This window comes from Pieris brassicae, chromosome 9, assembly GCF_905147105.1.
Source record: "Pieris brassicae chromosome 9, ilPieBrab1.1, whole genome shotgun sequence".
NCBI classification, from domain to species: Eukaryota; Metazoa; Arthropoda; class Insecta; order Lepidoptera; family Pieridae; genus Pieris; species Pieris brassicae.
In genome coordinates, this window is record NC_059673.1 from 2,872,319 (window position 1) to 2,884,604 (window position 12,286).

At 34.3% G+C, this 12,286-nt stretch overlaps 1 protein-coding gene across 1 annotated transcript; it reads left to right on the forward strand.

Moving 5' to 3' along the window:
* Window positions 1-61: 61 nt before the first annotated feature.
* Window positions 62-12,274, forward strand: LOC123714069 (N6-adenosine-methyltransferase subunit METTL3). The gene is made up of 13 exons (XM_045668164.1): window positions 62-431; window positions 593-779; window positions 1,471-1,595; window positions 2,100-2,191; window positions 3,928-4,054; window positions 4,787-4,979; window positions 5,983-6,065; window positions 7,228-7,323; window positions 8,367-8,511; window positions 9,737-9,884; window positions 10,380-10,491; window positions 11,606-11,672; window positions 11,800-12,274. Exons 1-13 carry the CDS (start codon window positions 248-250, stop codon window positions 11,924-11,926), a joined length of 1,686 nt encoding a protein of 561 aa, XP_045524120.1. The 5' UTR covers window positions 62-247; the 3' UTR covers window positions 11,927-12,274.
* The last annotated feature ends 12 nt before the right edge of the window (window positions 12,275-12,286 follow it).

Consider the following 12,286-nt stretch of genomic DNA (forward strand, 5'->3'; position numbering starts at 1 on the left):
TATGTAAGGACTTTATTATCTAATCTGTGACTTTATTTATTTTAGATATGTTTGACATTGAAATAGTGTGGTGAAGATTGCAATATTTTAAAATATTTTTCGATCAATTATGATATTATGAGTATTTTTAATTAATAATGTGTAGTTACTCCACTTTCTGCATTATAAAGGATTTAACCTTTTTGTTAGCTGAACAAATATTAGATTATATGTAAGCTACAAATTAAGTAAACCTGTGTCTGTAAGCATGTCCGAAACCTGGGAAGAAATCCAAGCGGTAAAAAGTAAAACTAAAAGTCTAAGAGAGAAATTGGAGAAACGAAAGAAGGAGCGACAAAGTATTTTAGGTTCCAATGCTGTTAGCGATAAAATTGAGGGTTCTCCAAATAGGAAAGATAAAGATGCATCGAACCCGGCAACGAAATCTGAATGTAAGCCCAACATGTTATTTTTAATTTAATGTTTATGAGATCAAATGTAAACTCAATGATAAAAACAAATCTAATTTAATATCACATGGTTATGAAAATTTGACATTCGTTAATAGACTGTAATACTTATGTTTATTTACAAAGTAACTGTTTAATTTCAGCCACATCAGACAAATCCAAACTACTTATTCCACCAGCATCGCTAGAAGTGCGTCTATTACAAGTTTTGTCAGACATGCAGCTACAATTACCAGCTACAGCCAGTGGTCTTCTTCCAGGATTAGGAGATGTTGACACAGGCATTGTTGCCAGCTTGTTACAAAAATTTGCTACACAAAAGCTTATAATGTAAGTATTAATGAACTAGTTATTATGTTAGTTACTTAGTTATAATGAATAGAAAAGTCTTAACTGTCATCATATAATTTAGAAAGAATAAGAATTAATTAAAAATAATGAAATCTGTTGTAAATATAATTGGCATAATATGTTTTTTTTTATCATAGACTATATTTTCTAGTGGTTAAATCTACAATCAAAAAAAATCAAATCTTAAGGGAAGGGAAAACATTGAAGCGACTACTCATACTTAGTTGTATTATTATTAAGAACCTAATAGAATAGAATTCAGCAAAGCAGCAGGGACATTTGATTTTGGTCAATAAAACCAGTTTGTTCTTCTAAGCTATGTTGTCGTAAACGGTTTTGATTGTTTACCCAAGTTTGATTGTTAGGAGCGCAGTCATAATTAAATTTTTTATATGTATACTGTGTAAAGTCTATATATTGATACTGAAGGGACTACATATGGTGTTATGAAGAGTAAGAACTTAGATAACAAATCAAACAAGTGACAAAAATCAAGTGATGAATTGGGGTATAACTTGGGTTAACAATGGGTTGATTTATTTTTTTGACAGCATTGTCTTATTTCACATATTTTTACAAACATAAATGTATCAAAATTTTATTTAAACATAGTAATGTACAAAAATGCACACATCGCACAATATTATTTCTATCATCATTTATATTTCAGTATAAAAGAGCGTACAGAGACCACAACAGATGCTGGTATCGAGGTTGTGAGTGCTGAATCTGTACGGCTTGCTGCAGTGCTAGCTGCACTTATGGAAGAGCAGAATAATACTTGTAAAAGAAAAGGTATTAATTCTTACCATTAACTTATCACTTATTAATGTATAGTTTGATCAACAAGTATTCACTTGTTGTTCAGTACACTATATTATAATTATTCCGTATCTTCAAAATAAATACAAAAATGCTGAACAATGTATAAACTGCAAATGGTTTTGTTGTACATTCTTAATTAAAAAGATGACTCGGCACAGTTTTCGATTACATTGTCATCTTTATACAGGTCCAGACCTTTTGTTTTTCTTAGTGTGTGTTTCAAGTTCCCCAATTAAAATTTGCTTTAAGTCAATTGAATTATTGTGGTACAGAAATTTGTTAGCATCATCATACAAATCCTTCTAGTAATCATGAGTCTTGTCAATTATTCTCCTGCTTGTCATTAAATTATAACATAATATATTATAACTGTAAAGTTTTTATTTCAGCCTGTGTGAATTCCTAGAGTGAAGTACATAAAATTTGTCACACTCTTTTGTGTTGTTTTTTTATTGTAAATATAAATAATTTCAGGTGAAGAAACACCGGTAGAGGGACCAAAACAAAAAGTATCCAAAACAAGTACCGATGATAAAAAAGGAGGCAAAGGGACAAGTGATATTATGGTAATTGAATATTTTTTTGTTTAACTGTTATAGGTTATAAGTTAACATGATTTTCAACCCTGAAGGATCTTTTTTTTTCTATGTGGATGATTAAAACTTGTGTTCTTTTTCTGTTCCTATGTTTATATCTTTCTTTAGTAGTCTAAGATCCGACTGCAGGATTAGTGTTAGTAGTTCACCAGTTATTTGCTAAAAAACATTTTTTTTTTATGTATATTGTATTAGAGAATGTATCTACCAAGTTGCCTATCAAAAATTGGCCACTAGTATTTGTTAATTAATTTTCGCGAAAAAGTTTCGTTCACTTGTTTTTTAAACAAAATGTCGTCTACATCACGGCAATGTATATAAAGATTTAAAAAAATCATGCTTGCCGTTGCGCACTATGCCGAACCAGCCAGCCAGGTGACAACAGGTATGGATGCGTTCAGGTATTACGTAACGAATTTTCGGATGGGGGGGGGGGTCCTCTTGTAAAACGTTACGATGCGGGGCGGGGTTTGAATTACGCGTTATTGTTAATATTATTTTCCACTTTCCAGTACTTTACACCACATAATGGTAAGTTTTATGTATAAAGAGTCACTGGGGGTGATTACGAAACGTTTAACTATTAAAATACAGATACCATTACGGCGCGTTTCATGGGAGGGGGGGATCTAGAATCTCCAAAAATTGCGTGACGTAATACTTGATCGCTCCTTATGATGATGATACACTTATACGTTTATAACATACATTTATTAATTATATATCAAATTGAAGCTTTTTTTGCTATTAATTATCTTAGCCAATGGCGCTACAACCTTTTTTTAGGTCTGGGCCTCAGATTTCTGTATCTGTTTCATGATCATTTGTTAATCGATTAGGCAAGTAGGTAATCAGCCTTCAGTGCCTGACGCACGCCGTCGACCTTTTGGGTGCGAAGAGGTGCTGTGCGCGTACGCGACGGCAACCGTTATTTTTTCGAAAACTTTATGTAAATTGCCGTCATGAAGACGATATCTAATTAAAAAACAAGTGAACGAAACTTTTTCCCAAAAATCAATTTGATTGAAATAAAATTGCAACGGCCAAATTTTGATAGACAACTTGGTATATATGTTAAATCAGTAGTAAAAGTAAAGTAGTTAAATCAGAGAGTTAATTGAATCTCTAGACAGTTAATTAAATGTCGATATTCAATCAAGTCGCTAGCATTTTGATTTAAATAAAGCAGCCTCGAAAACGTTTAACTATTTGTCTGACCGAAAGCCAGCGAGTTGATTAACAATGTAACACAATTTGTCATTGTGATTTCGGTGTGATCATGAAGAACTGAGAGCTTGGAAATTCCGTGTTTTGCTTTATTGTAAATGGTTAGGTTAGGTTAGTGTTGTTGCCTAGGAAACGTTTAGGATTCTCGTTAAACGTTTCGTTCACTCACTTGTCTGACGGAACTTTAGCGACTTGATTGAATATCGATCTTTAATTAACTGGCTAGAGATTCAATTAACTCTCTGATTGAACAACTTTACTGCAACATATAAATATTCTCCTAATTATAAATATACATAAAAATTTGGTTTTTAGCAAATACCCGACGAACTAATCCTGCAGCCGGATCTCGTACTGTTGGTATCTTATTTGAATAACCATGTTTATAAAAGCGGGCTTCAAATCTACAAATATTTTAATTAATGAACTAAAAAATTCACTTTATTATTGTTCACAATATGTTTACTTTTATGTTTCAGTCATTATTAGCAATGCCATCAAGTAGAGAAAAAGCTGTGAAGAGGGTAGGCGAGGAAATAATGGATCTGCTAAGCAAACCCACAGCTAAAGAGAAGTCTTTGGCCGACAAGTTTAAGAGCCAAGGAGGTAAGGCGGTTTTGACTTTTTCCTTTCCTGTCCTTAGGGAGCGTTCAAGTATTACGTCACGCAATTTTTGGAGATTCTTGACCCCCCCCCACCCATGTAACGCGCCCTAACGTTTCTGTTTCCAATAGTAAAATGTTTCGTGACCAAGACCAGTGACTCTTTAGACCTAAAACATACCATTATGTGGTGTAAAGTACTGGGAAGTGCGAATCCCCGCCCCGCATCGTAACGTTTTACAAAAGGTAAACTCACCCCCCCCCCCCCAAATGCGTTACGTAATACTTGAACGCTCCTTTATCGGGTGTAATGATTATGGTACTTAAGGGAATAAACAAGAGTGACAAAACATTATTTAATTATATGAGGCTTATATTCATTGATAGATAGTTATTATTTATATTACTGACTTGGCCAAATGTCTTGAGCGCCTGAACCTCTTGAGGCTCGCACCAATGGTCTTTCAATTTAACACTCGAATGTAGAAGTAGCCAATCGATACATCAGGCACAAAACGGTGATTTGTACTTGTAATATTTTGTATTAATACAGAAATCTAAATAAGTTGTTTTTACTGCATTTAAAAGACAACTAAGGCTATAGGCTTAGTGCATATACAGCCCTGAATTCGAATACCGGCAAATAAATTCGTTTTAGTAACTGCATTTTACAAACGAAACCCCTTATAAGATAAAATATTCCTAATATTTTTTTGAAATAATAATAAAACCTCAGGTGCACAAGTAATGGAATTCTGTCCGCACGGAACGCGCGCGGAATGCGTACGCGCATACAAAACACAAGATAACGACGGGCAAACGTACAACTGCAAGAAATTACATTTCAAGAAAATCATACAGAGCCATACGGACGAGTCGTTGGGGGATTGTTCGTTTTTGAACACTTGCTTTCATATGGACACTTGCAAGTGAGGATATAGTTTATATATAAACTAACTTCTGCCCGCAGCTCCACGTGGATGTTGGCAATATATTCCTTTTCCCTTGTTGGCCTTTTCAAGAGTTATTGATTGACAACTCAAGGGACCAGAGACAAATTTCAAATTACGCGTTTAAATAACCACGAGGGGGGGGGATGCACTCGAGTAAATTAGAGTTTGATCATAATTCGTGATTTATTATGAATATGTAGCGTCAGGCCCGGACATTGTTAAGATAACAAACACAAAGTTTTCTCCCAATCACTTGATTTATTCCAATTCTAGTTTCAGTCTCTTAATTCAATAGGTAAAGATTTCAAAGGCTATTCGGTAATTACGTAACGTGTGCACCGGGCAATGGTCGACGAACGACTGCCCGAGTTGTGCGCGCGCGCTGCTTTATATTGGTTCTGTAGTGGGGATCGAGTGACACATCGTACGATCGTTCGACTAACCGCCCGTTGCACGTTGTTTTACAAAACATTGATAGTGGCGCCGTCAAATATATAAAAATTCTTAAAAGCCAGCCTTTTAAGAATTGGTACGATACGACGGTAAGCCAGTGCGCTTGCGAGCCTTCTGGCAGTGTGAGCGGAGGTATCACTTGACAGCAGATGGGCTGAAGCTGATGCTGAAGTATAAAAAAAAATATTCACAAATTTTTATAACGAAGTAATATTGTTTCGAGTGAGCTCATTCAATCACTGGTTCAATCTAAAATATTGTATAACTTTTAAGTCCATATTTTAATTAGTACAAATCAAAATCTTGTTTGAGCGTTGTCAAATTTTATAGAGAGAGTTTGACAGCTCGGTAAACTAGATTTAATTTTGATTTTTCATTTTAGTACAGGCCTTTATCTTAACTGACCACGGCAGATTCGAGTTATTACATCAAAACAGCTGTTATAAAAAATGTCTGGTAATAAAGATATTATTATTATTACTTCATTTATAATGATTTATATCATATGTATAATTATTGTTGACAGATACGTTCATTACGAGGTTGACAATGCAGACCCAAATTTGACAGCGAGCAAAACGGATACACTTTCAAAGAATGGACAAAATGGTATAAATTATTATAATAACAGCAGATATAATTTTTACTGAATATAATTTAATAGTATATCTGTGTATGGCAGTGCCGGATTAGCCACGTAGCTAGAGTAGCAAACGCTACGGGCCCCGCGAATTTGGGGGCCCCGAGCTCCAACGTACCAGTAACCGTAATAAAACATCACTTCCATTTATAAATCTAAAACTCGATTTAGTTACGTTAAATCCATAAAAAAGGAGGTAGTTTACTTTTTACCGTAATGTTTCATTATAATGGACGTATTTTGACTAGCATCTATACTACTATTAAGTTTCAAGCGACCATTTTTTTAATAAGAACGTTACTCATGTTACTTTGTTGAATATAGAGCGTGATTTGATCAAAGAAGGCTATATTGTATGTGTGTTGAGCAGTGTTGGCCTAGTGGCTTCAGCGTGTGACTCTCATCGATGAGGTCGTAGGTTCGATCCCGGGCTGTGCTCGAGCTCAAACGGTGAAGGAAAACACCGTGAGGAAACCGGCTTGCCTTAGACCCAAAACGTCGACGGCGTGCGTCAGGCACAGAAGGCTGATCACCTACTTGCCAATGTTTAACAAATGATCATGAAACAGATATAGAAATCTGAGGCCAAGACTTAAAAAGGTTGTAGCGCCATTGATTTATTTATATTGTATGTCTTACTATTTATATAATATATCCGATACCTAAATTAAAAAAAAATATTTATTTAATATTCTAAACCTCAAGCTAAGTAAGGGCCCCTTGATGGAATTTGCTACAGGCCTCGGGGTGGCTTATTCCGGCTCTGGTATATGGTTATCGATAACGGATGAATGAGAAGCGGTTAAGAAGCCGTTTAAGTATTACGCAGATTTAGAAATTCTCTCCCCCCCCCCCCCCCCCTATATTATCACCAACAGTAAGCAAAGCTCTCAAAAATAATAGTATGTAAATAATTTTTTGTAGGAAGCGCGGTAATTGTTCTTTTAAATTTTTGTATTTAATTAATGTATGTATATACATATATATTTTATTTAGCATATAACGGTCGTATGTATATGTATGTATATATATATATATAATAAAAGAACGTTTCACCTCTACCCGGTAAAATGGGCATGTACTTTGTGGGAATAAGGGACAAACATATTTTTATATTGAAATCTTTTGCAGGTACCATAATAGCATCAAAACCTGATGGCGTGTTAACATTGACTCCTCCTCAGTGGATTCAATGCGATCTCAGATATTTGGATATGACTTTTTTAGGTAACTTAAAACTTTTTTTTAATTAAAAAAGAATATTTTAATAATATTCCAATGAGACAACCCCTAGGTTTTGAAATTAGAATACGTTTGCGTTGAGCGTTTCTTTGATCATTTTTATTTCACAGACTATACACTGATTTTCAATTCCGTAGAATTCTGACAGCTATCATTTTTTGACATGTCAGAGATTACAAACCTTTTTGGCCGGGCACATTATTTAATTTTAATACGAGTGAACATCTTAGTCTATGCATACATTTTATTTGTTAGTGAATGTATCCATTTTATTAAGTGCGGTCCTCCACATTACGGTGGATTTACGGCGAGTTATAATTACGTCCCTTTTCATCAAAAACAGTAAAAAACGCACAACTAAAGATAATATTTTATTGTTTTAGGTTTACTAAACCTGGAATTAGGCCATGATGCCAGCAATTAATAAAATAAAGTTTTTAAAGTTAATTTGATGTATTGTTCGTTATATTTAAATATTTGTTATTTTTGTATTAGGTCACTTGAGTAAGTAAATATTTACCTTTTTGTAGGTAAACCATTTAAAATACGTAGCATTTTATTGTAATGCCCTAAATTTGGTCAAATTTGTCCCTTTTTCGGTGGAGAATTTTTTAACTAGCAACACTTATGATATGTCCGAATTCTACGGTATGAAAAATCTGAGTATAGTAGGTAAGCCTTGTGACATTGAAAGTTCATTGGTGTAATTGAAAATCGACTTTAGCGAGCGACGCTTTATCCACTAGACTTACACCCGTATTCACATATATTAAAGTATGAAAGTACCGACAGCAACGCCATCAGTCTCTCTGATTTGTGAATCTAAACCATCCAAGGCCAAACAAACGCCGGCAACGCACTCGCGAGCCCTCTGGCATTGAGAGTGTCCATGGGCGGCGGTATCACTTAACATTAGATGAGCCTCCTGCCCGTTTGCCCCCTAATTTATAAAAAAAAATCATACAAATAGGTCCATCCGTTTAAGAGGAGTTTAGTGAGAATATATAAATTCGCGATTAATATTACAGGTAAGTTTGCGGTGATAATGGCGGACCCGCCGTGGGATATACACATGGAGTTGCCGTATGGAACAATGTCTGATGATGAGATGAGATGTCTCGGTGTACCACAGCTGCAGGACAGTGGGCTTATATTTCTTTGGGTAACTGGAAGGTTAGCTATTTATTAAGTATAATGTTAAGAAATTACAGGACACTTCTTTGTAATTTAATTATTACTGAGGTATATCACAATAGATCATGTACCAGTATATAATCACTCGATGTATTTGTATTACTATATTGACACTGTTTACACACTGTATACGTGATAATTATAATATAAATAAGTAAAAATCTGCGTTTACTGCGCAACACGTTATGCGACAGAATTGCCATCTAAAGTTCTAATATGCAACTACTAAACGAATACATCAACCAATAGCGTGTATTTTTTCGCGATCTCCCTTTCTCTCTCTCTCTCTCTCAATCTTTGTCACTATAGCTCTCTCGCACCTCTCGCTCCATGGCTATTTGCTTCATTCTACGTTCGCCCTTTCTCACTCTCTCTCAATCGCTGTCTCCCTTTTCTTCGACAAAAACGCTGCACATCTCCGTGACGCTAATACTATTATTATTGCGTTTCATGCGTGAAAAAATTATCCTCATGCGCCTATAGAAGTTTCACTTCAATAAATATTCCTAAGACGTCATTAGAATATATATATTTAAACTTAACAACATACCCACTTATCTTATAGTATATATTTTTTCTTTATAAAATCCGATTTTGAGTTTAAAATAATTGCAAATTTGAATTGAATTCAATATTGAATTAACATTTTAACTCTTAATATAAACACTGCACTCACAAATAACAGTCGTCCCTTCAATGATATTTCTTGTTCCAATTTCAAACGCGTTCATAGATATATAATTGTAATTTGGCATAGACTATAGAAATTCAATGCCTTTTTGAAAGTAGAAACAATGATAGCCGAGTTGCCCTTTGATCAATAACGAACATCCGTTTAATGATGTCATTCCTTGTTCCAATTTTAAATGCCAATTACCTACATAGATATGTAAAATGGTAATTTTCCATACACTATGGAAATACAATGTCTTCCTAAAAGTAGAAATATTAAATTCCGAATTCCCGGTTGGTCAATAAAGAACCTCCGTTTAATGAAGTCATTCCTTGTTCCAATTTCAAATGCCGTCATATTTTTTTTTATATGCCAACGTTTCCATAGATATGTAAAATGGTAAATTGCCATAGACTATGGAAATACAATGTCTTCTTAAAAGTATAAAATTTCGAATTTGTATTTCGAACTATTAAGTACGTCGTTAAGGAATCATTTTGAATATGTCTATATAATTTAAATTATGTTTAGAGCGATGGAACTTGGTCGAGAATGTCTAAAACTGTGGGGCTATGAAAGAGTGGATGAACTGATTTGGGTGAAAACGAACCAGTTGCAGAGAATCATACGCACGGGACGAACGGGACATTGGCTCAATCATGGAAAGGAACATTGTTTGGTGAGTTAACTATACACTTTTACACACAAATCTTCCAAGACTTTAACTTACACTGTTAATTTTTACTATTATTATTACATTCTTTTTATTACGACTGAGGCGCAAACTAACTGTTGAGGTCTGTAGCACAATGAGCTGTATAACATGTCTACTCCACAGCATAATGCTAAGCCAGGGCCAGTTACAAACACACACACACACACACTGGAAATGTACCTTATTACTTTTTTCCATTTTTTTTTTAAAAGTTTTTTTAAATTATTATTTTGTGTGGTTGTGTGTGTGTTTCGTTACGCTATGTTTATGTCTAAACATTACGGTATGCGAAGTCCTAATTTAATTGTTTTCCAAGAAGTTTTTGGTACTGGTCATAAATTTTTTTTTCTTGTCGGGTTTTTTTATATATTCAACGTATATTTTTACTAATACTTTATTCCCGTGACGATACTATATATACCTTACAAATAAAGTTATGCATTTTTGATGTATTTTTAGGTGGGAATGAAAGGCAACCCCGATAATTTAAATAGAGGCTTAGACTGTGACGTCATAGTTGCTGAAGTACGTGCTACGTCTCACAAGCCTGACGAAATATATGGCATTATAGGTGAGAAGATAGTATTATTTAATGTAGATATAGATCAAGTTTTATTATTATATATAGTGCATGGAATGGCGCTATTGGATAGTACGAATAATTATGTGTTAGTAAAAGTAATCTGTATAAAAGACTTTTGAAAAAATAATTAAAATATTTCTTTATGTGTGTGACATAAAACAGCCACAGATTAGTCAAAATTATGTTTTGCCTGTCACTCTGTCTGAATGACAATTGACTAAAACAGACGCTACGTCGGAGAAGCGTTTTGGAATCTAAATATGAATATTTAATTTTAAATAATAAAAAGAATTAATAAAATATGTATAGGTTCTATAAAAAAAATCTGTAATTGTTTTTAAAATCCATGACGAAAATACATTACACATTTACATGCTATACCAGTGTTTCCTAACATGGTGCACGCAGGGTTGCCCCATGTTAAATTATACCTCACGTCCTGTATTTACTTTGATTAGTGCAGGTGTGTAGTGCAAGTAGTGTCCAATTATTGTTTAGTAGCTCTGTTTAGTAAATTCAGTAGTCTGTACTAGCTGTCAATCAGCAAGTATGGATGAACATCGAGAAGCGTGCTGCATTGGAAGAAGTACTGAAGTATTAAACGCGGTGGTATCTGAAACTGAAGAATATTTGGAAGCTGAACTTGCAAGACCAAGAAAAGTATGGGTTCGAAAATGAATTAATAGAAGGCCCATTCATGGCGCAAGCTATCAACACTAAGGAATTGGCAGCTGAAGATACTACGGAATATTACTTTGCTCTCGGGTTGACCGAAGAGTCCTTTAATATACTACTAAACAATAAAATGACGTTTTGACAGACACGATGCGAGTGAGGGGGTAGGGGGGGGCGCACGCGACGTCACTACTCGCAGTTCACTCGCCAAAAAATAGAACACGCTTCTAATCACCTACACTAATCACTTGTACTCGCACTAATCAAAGTGAATACAGGCCTTCAGTAATTCTTGGGCTCCGATTCCCATCGTAACAATATATATATATTTTTTAATAAACAGATGTTTCTAAGTGGAACAAATAAGACGCATATTGTTTCCATCGAAACGGCTTAACCATTTTTCAAATATATAAAACTTTCTCAGAGAGACTCAGTCCTGGCACAAGGAAAATAGAACTGTTTGGACGACCACACAATGTTCAGCCTAATTGGTGAGTACACTGACTAATAAGGATAATTAAAAAAAACACGTTTTATATGAAATTTTAAATAGTTTTCTGTCTCTATAATTCTTATGTTCTATTGCTATAATAATATACATTTAAAAAAACTTTTTAGGATAACATTAGGTAACCAAGTGGACGGAGTTCGTCTGGTTGATCCAGAATTAATGGCGGCATTCAAAAAACGATATCCCGACGGCAATTGTATGGCGCCACCACCGCCTGATCCCGGCTTACCCTAACCTGTCCCTTTGGATTAATATTAGGTTTTTCATTTTGACTTAAATTAAATTCTGTATGTCAAAGTTTTGTATTTGATGTGTCTGTTTGCGTTATCCTTAACCATAGTGTCGAGTCTATACTTTATTGCCAACATAAAAAACAGTACTATAAAGAAGTCCTGTGTTGCTAGTGATCTCTTACAGACTGAATCTTTTAAATCGTAATGAATTGTTTGTAAACATAAAAGTTCCGACTCGATTTTCGAAATAAATTTACATTATCCATAGGTAAAAAATACAGAGTTTATCTATGAAATGTATAGTATTTTGTATTACATAGTATTATGTATAAAGGAATGTAAATAAAAAACCCTTTTTAAT

Coding starts and splice junctions, on each gene's coding strand:
- LOC123714069 (XM_045668164.1), top strand. CDS start 248: ATGTCCGAAACCTGGGAAGAAATCCAAGCGGTAAAAAGTAAAACTAAA. Junction 780..1,470: donor GCTACACAAAAGCTTATAAT/GTAAGTATTAAT, acceptor TTTATATTTCAG/TATAAAAGAGCGTACAGAGA. Junction 11,673..11,799: donor CACAATGTTCAGCCTAATTG/GTGAGTACACTG, acceptor AAAACTTTTTAG/GATAACATTAGGTAACCAAG.